Source organism: Mustela lutreola, chromosome 2 (assembly GCF_030435805.1).
Source record: "Mustela lutreola isolate mMusLut2 chromosome 2, mMusLut2.pri, whole genome shotgun sequence".
NCBI classification, from domain to species: Eukaryota; Metazoa; Chordata; class Mammalia; order Carnivora; family Mustelidae; genus Mustela; species Mustela lutreola.
The window spans coordinates 115144037-115156777 of NC_081291.1; the positions used below are offsets into that span (position 1 = coordinate 115144037).

General features: G+C 47.8%; 1 protein-coding gene across 1 annotated transcript; it reads right to left on the reverse strand.

The window, feature by feature from the left end:
* Positions 1-9447: 9447 nt before the first annotated feature.
* On the reverse strand, positions 9448-11952 carry RTP1 (receptor transporter protein 1). Its single transcript, XM_059165219.1, has 2 exons — positions 11681-11952; positions 9448-9967 (listed from the first exon to the last, which is right to left on the reverse strand). The coding sequence occupies exons 1-2, from the start codon at positions 11950-11952 to the stop codon at positions 9448-9450; spliced, it is 792 nt and encodes a 263-aa protein (XP_059021202.1).
* Positions 11953-12741: the final 789 nt, after the last annotated feature.

Genomic DNA, 12741 nt, shown 5'->3' on the forward strand with positions numbered 1-12741 from the left:
TTTTTCATGCACTGATGATTCTGGTAAATTGTGTTTTCACTTATCAACAATTCTCTGCATCTGATTAGTATCACTGTATCTTGAAGAGAGATGAGGGGAAGATTGTACTGTCAATACTATAGCATGTCAGGTTTGGGGGGTCAGTTCTGATTAAATACCTTGTCCTGTTGTTCCTATCAATTACCATATATACCAGGATGCTAATCTTTCAGCATCCAAATTCCACTCCTCCTCCACACCCAGAAGAGAAAACAAAACAAAACAAAACAAAATGGTTTTGTTTTGTTTTGTTTTGTTTTTGATCATATGTTTAATTGTTTGGTTCAGAAAATAAGGCACTATGTCTATGGTGTCCTGTTCTGGAGTGTAGTATGTACTTTGCTTTTACTGAGTTGATCTTGTCCCCTGATGGCAGGAATCAAAGAATCACCATCAACAAGTGGCCCTTCAAGCAAAGGTAGGTAAGATCAGGGAAGGGAAATCTATACCAATCATGTGACAGAGATGATAGCCAATCTGGGTCTAGAACAGGCCTTGAAATCAAGAGACTTAGGTTCTAGTGCAGAGTAGGTTGACCCTGTCGTTCACTTAATTTCTCCGTCTATTAGCTGGCAGGAAAATCTTTGCCCTACCTCTGTCTGAGATTTGTAGAAACAGATGAATTAGCAGACAAGAAAGAACTTTGGAAACTAAATGTAGCTCAAATATAAAAAATTCTGAGAAATAATCATTAACATTTCTGAACATTTACTGTCTGAGACCACACTAAACTCTGATATAATTCTCTAATCTCTCCTTACAGAGTACTATTATTCTTGCCATTTAAGGGTGAGAAAATTGAAACACAGTGAGGTTAAAAATGTGGCCTAACCAATAAACAGCAACATCCCAGTAGCAACAAGCACAACTTGTGTTCATATTTTGGTTTCTAACACTGTTCTCCAATAAAAGGAACATTAAAGAAATGACTGATTCTAGGAGTAGGGTGGAAAATATACAAGATGATCCTGGAATGTCTTGTTCCAGAAAGTAAGGTAGTCACACACCATGATGGGGTATGCCAAAGGGACACAAGGAGCCAACTGAAAGAGCTCTGACAGCCAAAGCCAATTTGAGCACAACAATTTGAGCACAACAAAAGAAAATAGTATTGGATTATTAACCCAAAGTATAAAATCAATATTCTTGAGTATATACCGATATGAGTAAGTTATTGAATAAATAAGTAAATGGGGAAGAATAGATACATCTCCCATGGAGAATGCTAAGTGATTTACGTAAATAATTTGCTTTAAAGGAGATGGAGCATGACTCTCCCTCCCTTAAAGGTGAGCTTCGAATGGTAAATGGAAAGTAAAGTAAATGGTATGGAAATTGGGGGGTGGGTGACAGAATAACTTTAGAGTGGAGAAACCTAACCAAAACACTACCCCAGCCAGGTGATCACAGTTGGTATCAACAGTGATAAGTCATATTGGTAGTATGTGACCTTCATATGCCATACTGAAGATAGCACTAACTCTGCGTTCTTCCTCCCTTCATTTTGTAACCTTGGCCTAATCAGGATAAACACATCAGAAAAATCCCCTGTGAGGAATAGTCTACAAAATACTTGACCAATACTCCTCAGAATTGTTAAGGTCACCAAAGCTAAAAAAAAAAAGTAGGAGAAGCTGTCCCACAAGAGAAGCCTATAATGGGCTGAATTGTATCCTTGAGAAAGATGTTAAGTTCCCATCCTCAGGACCTCCAAATGTGACCTTATTTGGAAATAGGGTCCTTGCAGATATAACTAGTTAAAACAAGATCATACTGGATTATGGTGGGCCGTTCACCCAATATGATGGGTGACCTTCTAGAAGAGCACATGAGAAACAGACACAGACTCAGGAAGGAGAACACCTTGTGAGGACAGAGGCAGGTAGAAGCCCTACAACTAACCCAAGGAAGGCCAAGTTGCCAGCAACCTCACATACTGGGAATAGTCCAGGAAAGATCCCCCCACCCACCCACCCCACCCACTCAGCCCTCCGCCCCTGCCACGTTTCAGAGGGAGCACAGCCCTGCCAGTGCTTTGAGTTCAGACCTCGAGCTTCCAGAACCATGAAAGACTAGATTTCTGTTGTTCTGAGCCATCCAGCTTGGGATGCTTTGTCATGGCAGCTCTAGGGAACTAAAATGGAGCCTAAAGAGACTTGACAACTAAATGGGACATGGGATCCTAGATGGCATTCTAGAACAGAGAAGGGATCTTAGGTGAAAATGAAAGCAATCTAAATAAAGATGGACTTCTGTTAAGAAGAATGTATTGACAGGACACCTGGGTGGCTCAGTTAGTTGAGTGTCTGTCTGCCTTTGGCACAGGTCATGATCTCGGGGTCTGGGGATTGAGCCCCACATAGGGCTCCTTGCTTAGAGGGGAGCCTGGTTCTCCTTCTGCCCTTCCCCCTGTGTGTGTTCTTCCTCTCTCTCTGTCAAATAAATAAATAAAATCTTAAGAAGAAGAAGAAGAAGAATGCTTTGACACTGGTTTATTAATTATGACAACTAAACCACACTAACATAAGATGTTAATAGTAGGGGAAACTGGGAAAAGCTTTATGAGAACTTTCTGTACCATCTCTACAAATTTTCTGTGAATATAAAAGTATTTGAAAATTAAAAGTTTATATTTTAAAAATGTGACCCATGTTCTCTGTCACGAGATGGGGACACTGATTTGAAACCAGTTCTCATGGACTCTGGGGTCCCAGCTCTTACTCCACTGGTTTGACACCAGTGGTTCACAAAGGAGGTTGCATGCAGGAGGCACCAGAAATACCAGAGTCTGGGTCCCCCTCCCCCAGAGATTCAGGTGGAACCAGTATGAAGTAAGTCCTGAGCATTGACAGGTGGGATTAGTAGCTACCCAGGTAACTCTAATGTGCATCCAGTTTGAGAATCACACTTCTAGGCGATCCTGCCCATATGAGACCTCTGCAGAATTTTGGGAGCCTCTATTTTCCCAGCTTGGATCTTTGACTTAGGCCACACAGCTGGTGGGAAGCAGAGGTGAAGTAGGCACCCTGCTCCTCTAGCACATAATCCAGAACTTTCTGTGACTCTTGGCCACAAACGCATCACTATAAATAACATCTCTGCAAGAGTGTTTTCTTGGATAATCTTTTTTACTTTGCAATTGTAAACTGAAGAAGCAGAAAGCATTCTAGGCATGGGGAAACAGCATATGCACAAGCAAGTGTATGAAAGAGCAGTGGGTGTTTGGGGGAAACTGAGTGACTTGTGTCCCTGGAGAGCCAGATAAATTGGGAGAAAAGAGAACATCAGGAAGATCTGAAGTGCAGGCCTTGGATGCTCACTTGGTTTCAGGAATGGGAAGACATTTGAGTTTTTTGAACCAAGGAGAGATGTGATCACTTGACCTTTCAAATGACCCCTGAACACAGAAAAGAAACTGCGGGAAAACACAGTGAAGGTAAGGGAGTCAACATGCCTTCCAGATATCAGGCAAGAGACCCGCTGGCCCTGAATGAGGGCAGGCCTGTGGGGAGGGCAGGAATCTGTTTTTCCGTGCCCTGGGAAACTAGGGCTGAGCCTCAAGGAGACACTGTTAAGAGACTTCTAGCTTCTGTAAACACTTTGAGGTGAATTAGCAGAGAAGCAGAGAGGAAACAGGGCACAGTCCCAAACCCAAGGGTGGTAATGGTTTTCCAGGCCCCTGATCTTTCTGTGAGCTGCAGGCATCCGTGCTTATCTCCAGAAAGGAAACCCCAGCATTCCCTAAATTTGAGGGAAGGACACAAACATGATTGCAAAGGGCTTCTCCAACCGTCTCCAGCATCTGGTATATGTTGGCTTTTTTTTTTTTTTTTTTTTTTTTTTTTTTTGACAAAGTTAAGAAAAATAATTTGGATGCAGAAACCCAGGCTCAATTCCCAGCAATGAGCTTCTGATGACAGGAAAAAGAGCCCAGACCCTTTCGACACCTAAGTAGATCACAAAGACTCCAAAGGAGTCCCCTCTGAGGAATGGGCTACTAGGACAAGACAGTTTTATGACAAGGGAAGGTGTGTCAAGCCCGGATGGTACCCGGGGGAAGCATGGTGAATGAACAGATCGGCGTGGGTGGGGAAACATAACCCCACCAACATCAGTCAGTCCCAGGGGAGGTCTCTGCAAATTTACAGGTTAAGACCCCAATCCTTACCATAGGCCAGAAGCAGACAGACCAAGCCCTGGGAATCTGGGAGGCACAGAGTAGATGTGGTCCAGGCCCAAGATGCTGACCTATTTTGAAAGAGAAGATCTTCATCTCCCCTAGAGCTGTTTATCCTGTGACATTATTCCATTTTGCCCATTTCCTGACACTATCTTGGCTTATTTCATGCATGCCTATTGAAATGCTCACTCATGGCCCAGGCCTGCCAACGAGATCCAAGACAACAGAATTCTTCATTTAAACAACTCCGACAACATCTCCCTTTGGTCTGAGTCTGTGTGTCCAATGCCCAAATCCATACTGGCAGTCTAGGCCTCCCACAAAGCCTTTTAGTTTTAGTTCATTTTAAAATTATGAAATACTTCAAACACACTGAGAAAAACAGAAACAAAAATCCACATCCTGCTCAGACTTGATGAAGTGACATTTCCTGGACGAGGGAGGGGCAGGACTCCAGCCAGGGAGTAAGCCGGCACCATGACAGGGAAGGTGCTTTGGGCCACGGAAAGAGCTCTGAACCCTGACCCCGGAGACCCAGCTTTCAGGCCAAGCTCTGCTGCTGCACGGCTCTGGAAACACAAACACGTCATGTTCTCTGTGCCTCAGCTTCCACAGCCCCTGGGGGGGATGCTCCTTCTTTTCCACCTGTCTACATGGAGAACCCCAGGCTCAGTCTGTGGCCTCTTTTCAATCTACCCTCCCTCCCTGAGTCCCCTCAGCTAATCTCATGTCATCTAATAACACCTAAATGCTGATCGTTCCAATTTTATCTCTAGCTTGGGCCTTTCCTCTGAACTGCAGTCATGAACACTCCCCTGCCACCTTACATTTCTCACGTTTAATGCCTCGCATTAAGTCGTCTAACAGAATGTCTATGATGCATCTCGACCTTCACACGTCCAAAACCCAGCTCGTGACATCGCCCCCAGATCTATTCCTCACGCAGCCTTCCTCATCTCCGCAAGTGGTAGCTCTGTTCTCCCGGTTGCCCTGGCCAAAAACCTTCGGCCCTCTTTGGCTCCTCTTTCTCTCAGACCCCATGTCTAAGACATCAGCAAATCCTCTCCGCTACCTTCAAAATACACCCAGACCCAATCCCAGTTGTCACTCTTTGCTGTACAAATGAGGAAACAGAGACCCCGGAGAGGAGAAAGAGAAGTCACCCGAGGTCAGCTGCCAAGATGCCCGGATAACATCTAACCCAGAGCTGGGACCCACATTGCTCAGACGCCAGGCACAACCCCCACCCCCACCCACCCTCACAAGCTTCGTCAGAAGATAGTCACACAGCAGGGAGATTTCATTTCCCTGACGCATGTGGCAGTATCCACACAGGGCCAAAAATGATTCCAGAGGAATTTCCTTAGTGGGGAGTCCTATAGAGAACCAGAATGGGACTTGGAATCCAGCTGAATTCCTTCTGGGGTATTTCAGCCAGTGGAAATGGATCCCAGAAATCACTGGTATTTCTGTTTGGGGTGATTTTTATTTGTTTTTTATTTTTTACTTATTTTTTTTAAGATTTTATTTATTTATTTGACAAAGGGAGAGAGAGATCACAAGTAGGCAGAGAGGCAGGCAGGTGGGGGTCGGGGGGCAGGGGCGGAGCAGGCTCCCTCCTGAGCAGAGAGCCCAATGCAAAGTTCGATCCCAGGACCCTGAGCCGAAGGCAGAGGCTTAACCCACTGAGCCACCCAGGTGGCCCTGGGGTGACTTTTATATAGCTATCTTTGAAGAATGATGAGTGGCTGGCTACCATGCCACTGGAAAAATTAAGTCACTGCTTTGAAATAAATTTGAGGGGAAGAAAAGAAATGACTCTACACATATTAAATTAACACAAACCAGGTCTCAGCCATGGGCTGGGAGCTTAACCCTTACCTTCCTCCTCGATCTTTTTTTTTTTTTGTCCTACTAAAACATTTACCAACAGAGCTGCAGCACAGAGAGAAAGAGCCCCCTCAGGACTCAAAGGAGAGGCTCCCAGCTGAAAGGGAAAAGGGAGTAAGGAAGAGAACAGCCATAGGCTCTCTATCAGGCAATGTTACCAACAGTGCGTCATTTATTTCTTACCATAGCCCGGTAAGTCACAAGAATTATTCCCATTTTGATGAGAAGGAAAATGGGGCTCAAGGAGTTTAAGTGATTTGCCTAAGGCCATAGAGCTCATAAGCACCAGGACTCAGGGGTTTCTTAACCCTGAATTACATCATCTTCCCTTACTCTGTGCTATGTAATGCTGGTCAAGTTTCACTCTCTCTAGGCCTCTGTTCCTTACCTGTGACATAAAGGCCCTAGATCGAATCTGTCTTGTAGCTCTGCTGGTCTATGGATCACTATGTAGAAAATTGTTCTGACCCCCAAGAATTATTTTCCCATGGGGCTGGCCCTGTCCCGATGAGTCTGAGGGCAGTGATCAAGGCTGCACTGTCTGCAGACCCCACACAGAGGATTTCAGCTTCTGGAATCACAAGTCAGGGCCTGTAGGTCTGCTCCTGGTTTGCACAGCAAGATATCTTGCACTCAAAAGCTCCAGTGGGAGAGGGCTGGGGTCCTAAAATGTCTCCGAGACGTTTCCTTATAATGCCTACAGCACATCTAACAACTTCATCTTGGGGCATGGGGCAATGTGGGCAAAGGAAGAACTGCCCCAGAGAAGTCTTTGCTGGGATGAGGGTCAGACCAGTGAGCAAACCTACAGCCACCCCAGCTGCAGCAAGAATAAGAAAAATACGGGAGACAGAGGAGGCCTCCGGAGATTGTAGACACCTTCTTACAGCAGAGGAAGAGGCTTCATGCTTTAAGAAAGAGGTCTGAGCTAGAACTAGGTGAGGGTCAGACTCCTTGCTCTGCCACTAGCTGGCAAAGGGACACAAGATAAGTCACTTACACACTGAAGCCACATTTCAGGGAGGAGTAAAGCCATAGGAAAGAATGATATCAAAATTTGATAAGCATCTGGCAAGGGTGACAGAGCTCAATAATGGAGATTCTCAGAGCAGGACAAAGCCACTGTAGCAGGGGAACAAGAAGGAACTGGGAGTTCTGAGGGAGAGTCGAGTCCCCGGGACAGGGAGTAGGGAGTAGGAGGGAAGCAGAGTCCTAGCCCTAGAGAATCCAAGGCAGGTCATCAAGGATGACCTCCAGGCTCAATACAGTTAGAGTAGGTGCAGAAGGAAGCCTGTTCCTCAGTGGGAAAGATTAGACCAGGCAGCACAGGTGGGTCACCCAGAAGTCTTATTCTAATTCAAATGCTCAGGCCTCATGCCCAGAAATTCTGATTCTCTTGGTCTGAGGTAGAGGTAGGCACTGTTATTTCTTCAAAAGCTCCCCAGCATTTCCAAATCTCAGCCAGGGCTGAGAACTCCTGCAATAAGCAGCGATCCCTGAGAGACAGAGCCTGCCCACTTAGTGCCCACTGGATCCCAGCACCCAAATCAGGGCTTGCCAGACAGAAGGTGTTGTTCAGGACATGTGGATAAAGGGATAGATAAAGGGATGACCACTGCATGAATCACCAGCCAGGTATCAGAATTTCATGAGGGCAAAGGTAAGACTGGCCTCAGGCTGAGTCCCCCAGATGACTGACTAAGGGCTGCCCACATCCTTCCTGGGCATGGACATGATTGGCCCCGACCTTGAAACTGGAGCTAGATAAAGCCTTATGTGAGATCCCCAGAAAGGGGAGATGGGGAGTGGAGATGGGGGGGACCCAACAGCCCATTACATTTTTTAGGGACACTGTGGTGAATCTCAGGCACACATTAATGACTGCTAGACCTGACTGAAGATATCCCGTCTTTATTAAAGTATCCCATCTTTGTATATGTGACCCTCCCCCCTCCACCACTACAGATGGTGGTAGTTTTCCATTAAAAGGGGGAGGAGTCAAAAGGGAGGAGGAGAAGGAGAAGTGGGAGGAGTCAAGTTATTAACAGAGGTGAGGTGAATGAGGACCCTTGAAAGTACAAGGTGGTATCCCTCCTCCTGCCTTCCGTTTCCCTCCATGCCCAACCCATACTCCTACCATCAAAAAGTCTTTCCTCCTACCCCGAACCAGACCACATGCCATTTTAAAGTGATGTAAGTTTCTCCTACATATCTATGCACTTCTCTATGGGCAAAGCACTTCCCATCTTTAATGCTCTCTCTCTTGATAATGACACCCCATCCCTGTGGTTCTAGGAGGACAGCAGATGGTTGGTGAGAGGACTGATGCATGGCCAATGTGGGAAAGCCTCTCAAGTAGGGTTTCAGCAAGAAGCCCAGGAGGCCAGGCCCCTGCCCCTGCGTTGTGACCATCAGAACTGCTAAGAATCAGGCAGACTGGGTCCCTGAACTCTGCAGATTTGTCATTATAATGGAGAGTCATATATTGGCTTTGTAGAGATTTTGTGCTTTGCATCTAACACTCTCCCTTCTAAACCTCCCCTAAGTTCTCTGTCAGTTGATATGCATTAGGTGGGAAGCCTAGTTCTATGGGACTCGGCCCCAAGTAGGTCTCAGAATCCACCCTGAGAGGAGGGAAGCTGGAAGCTGGGGGATCTGGGGAACAGAAGCAAGGGACCCTGGGTACCCGGCACCAAAGGGACAGCCTAGTGCCCACCTGTCTTTCTTCAAAAGGAACCTCTGCTGTGTGCATGGAGGCAGAGCTGTTCATGAGGCTTCTACACTAGATCCAGGCTGATTTAATGCCGCAGTCCCAAATGTGGGAGCTAATAAGGGAGAAGAGTAGGGTATTAACAAAAAAGCAAGAACGAGCTCATCACTCCAGAAAGGCCTTTTGAGATCACCAAGTCCTGTCATTTTCAAGCTTTTTTGTTTTCTTTTAAAGCAGTTAAACCTATTCTCATCCACAACTCTTAAACAAAACTCCAAGACAGATCTGTTCTGATTAAGGCAAGAGGAGAACATAGGAGCTGGGAATGAGCAGTTTGACCAGGATGGGAAATCTACTCCCTCAGCCTAACTTCCAAATCCAAAAGTCCCTGGGGGACCTATGCAGAGCTTTGGGGCCCTGTGTTTCACTTTGAAAAACCAACGATCCAGGCCAAAGCTTACTTTTATAGATGGTAAAGATGAGCGATTTGTCCAGGGTCCCCATGCAGTCAGCAGCGGTACCAGCCCTAGAATTTAACCCCACTCCCAGCCCAGGTCGCTCTTTGACCCCCCCCCCCTCCAGCTGGCTGGCCACCACAGGCCTTGGGCCCCCCGAGCCCATGGGGGAATCAGACAGAGCTGCGGAAGGAGAACTGCAGGTAGATGATCAGCAGCAAGACTGTGGCCCAAAACAAGCACCAGGGGATGGAGCAGAAGTTGCAGCCAGAACCCTCCTCGGCCTGGGGCTTGGTGGGGCTGGGCGCCCGGGAGAATGTGTAGGTGGTCGCCTCCTCCTCCAGCAGCTTCTCGCTGGGCTTCCAGTGCACGATGCCCTCCTGGCAGGCCTCGCAGAACTCGCCGCGGTGCCGCCGGGTGTCCTGGCGGCTGGCCACGTGGATGCGGTACTGGCCGCCACGCTCCCCGTAGCACTGCTCGCGCAGGCTGGTGATGAGGTTGTCCACCAGGCTCTCGATGTTCTCCTCCAGCATGCTCGACTCGTCCAGCCGCGCGGTTCCGCACTCATAGCACAGCTGCTTGAAGACGCGCATGCGCACCGAGCCCGCCCGCTGGGCGCGGTCCAGGTACATGTGGAAGAGGATGACCACGTGGGGCGACTGCCAGGTGTGCCAGCACCAGGAGCAGTGGAACCTGCGGGGAGGTGGTTGAAGTAAGAGGAGAAGACCGAATCGAGATGGTGGAAACAGACCCCAGAAGGCAGTGTGTTTACAGGCGTCATTAGCTTTCCCGGGGCATCTGCCCAGTCTGTCCCTTCGAGGGTGCCCTTAGAACCAGAGCGGGCTTGTCAATATGCACCTGGCATCCTCCTCACCTGTGCTCTGCACAGGCCTCAGCTTCCTCCAATCCAATGCCTTCAGGCCCTGCCCTTGGGGCTTCGGCTCTGAGCATATTTCCTTACCTACAAAATGTTCCTGGTGCTCGGGATGAGTCCTTCCTGCTCAGACCTCCTTGAAGTCTCCTAGCCAGGATGACCCCAACATTTGGGAAAGGCGCAATCTACCTCACATTCTACCTGTAATACTGACTGTGAATAGGATAGACCCAAATCAGGAGAAAAATGACACCATCACTACTTCTCAGACTCCAAATCAGTGCCTGGGTTAATGCATCCCAAGGCCTAGAATTGGAGAGGGTCTCTGCCCAGAGCGAGGTGACTGAGGCCAGCTGGTGATCACAAGTCACCGACCAAGGTTGGAGATGCTACAAACCTTCCAGGTCTCCAAGAAGCTCCTGGGCCCTGCCAGCAAATGTCCAGCTCTTGGTCCCCCTCTAAGACAGGTAACCTCTAAGAGGTTAGGAGTCTCATATTCTCATTGTCTTCTCTTTTACTTGCATCCTTTGGGGACTATTTTCTCTCTCAGAGACTGGACTATAAAACTAGGATTGGAAAATGTCAGAACTGGAGGAATCTTCAGAGTTACCTTATTAACCTTTTGTTTCACTCTCAGGCATAAAGAATTAGAAAATGATCCACATACACACAGCTAGAATTCAGAGCCAGTACCCAGCACAAAACTGGTGTCCAATAGATGTTGAATTGACTTGAATGCACAGTACCAGGGAAGGAAGGAAGGCCTTGCTCCTGACCCCCACACTGCACCACAGAACCTCCCCATCTTCTGTCCCCAAAGGAAGACTTTACATAACAGACCCATGGACAAGAGTGCTAGAAAGTCATCTCAGATATTACTGTACATCCCAAATCACTGAGAGACCTTGTTGAAATGATTCAATAGGTCTAGAATGGGGCTGGAGATTCTGCATCTTTCACAAGTTCTAGGTGATGCTGAAGTTACAGGTCCATGCTCCACAAGGCAAGGATCCAGACTAAGCCCTCCTTTTGCAAACGGGGAAGGTGAGGTCCAAGAAGGAAACTGAATCACTCAAGGGCCGTGGAGCTAATAGTAGAGCCAGTTTCTAGCCCACACCATGTGTTCAGTATTTTGTATTGAGTCAGGCTGAATTAAAGAGATTGAAATCAAACTGTCCCAGGACCAGAGCACAGAACTTGATCCCTAGAGACCTTGAGCCTCTTTCTCTTGGTTTTCAACCATTTTACATTATTAAAATCTGAAAAGATGTAAAATGTCAGAGTTTACAGCTAATAAGTATATCCCACCTCTTTGAAACTACGATTCAGAGAGGGCAAGTTACACAGGAGTTCAGTGGAAGAGCTGGAATCAAACTCTGTCCCACCTCTCAGGTAGAGACTCTTTCTCTGCTTCCCAGTCTACACAGGCCAACAGTGAGACTGATCCTAAGTACCTGAGTCCTCCCTATCAGTCTGTTCTTGGAAGATGCCCCAGGGCTGCCAGCAGGGCGTCTACTTTCTGGGCTACTCACCTGCCTGAGGCATGCAATTCCAGGTACTGCTTCCAGCCCGGGGCTAGCACGTTGTGCTTGAGGTTGGGATCTATGATGAGGTCCCAGCTGTCGGCTGGCTTGGCCTCCTCCATCTTCTCATAGAAGACCTTCTTCCATTCACCTGTGGTCACGCTTTTACACATGGTCTCGTCAGTGGGGAGGGAGGGCAAGCTCCACTTGAGTGAGAACACAGGGAAAGAAGGCAGGCGCAGGGCAGGGCAGCGCAGTCTCCACGGTCTAAAAATCCTCATCGACAGGACCCAGCTCCCTCCTTTGTCCGCAGTGGAACCTGTTTCCACAGCAACCAGGCAGGGCGCCAAGAGACAGAGCAGTGGGGAGGAGGGCGTCTCCAAAGCGGTGTTTTGGGGCCCTTCACTGAGACTGTGGAGGCAGGGTTTGTGGCTTAGGGACCTGAGACAGGTAGGGGGGCTTGAGAAAAGGCTGAGGGAGCTTTAGACCATCTCACTCTGGCCTGTGAAGGGCGCACAGAGGGAGGACCTGGGAGCTGGCTGGGCTTCACCTTGCTACCCCTGGAGGCATCATCAGCATCTGGTTGCTATGGTAACCATGATGCCTTAGGGAGCCAAAGAGGCATAAGGGATGGGAAGATGTGGACCTGTTAATAGATGCAGCAATAATAATAAACTCTCTGCACTCCCACCATTTGTGACTGGCACCAAGCCATTTACAAAACCTACTGGAAGTCTCTTGACCCATGACTATTATCGTCACTATACGGATCAGGAGATTGGGACTCATCTAGTTTATACATCAACTGAGCCACCCAGGTGTTCCTGTTGGTTTTTTTGTTTGTTTGTTTTATTTTTTTTTGTGTGTGTGTGTGTGTGTGTAGACAGTCTTTATTGGCAGAACAGTGTGCAGAACAGTGACAAATCCAGAGGGATGGGAAAGAAAATGGGGCATGTTTCCCTTCCTCCAAGTAAAGAGCCTGTAATCAGGCCAGTGTGGTGGGAGTCCTTGACTGTCCACTTTGGGCCCAGAACCCTTCGAAGAACAAGCTCCTAGGTGGAGGGATCCTC

Bases quoted from the DNA above. Each gene is read 5' to 3' on its own strand.
- RTP1 (XM_059165219.1), bottom strand. From the start codon at position 11,952: ATGAGGATTTTTAGACCGTGGAGACTGCGCTGCCCTGCCCTGCGCCTG. The intron at 9,968-11,680 runs GTGAGTAGCCCA...ACCTCCCCGCAG, and splicing joins GAATTGCATGCCTCAGGCAG to GTTCCACTGCTCCTGGTGCT.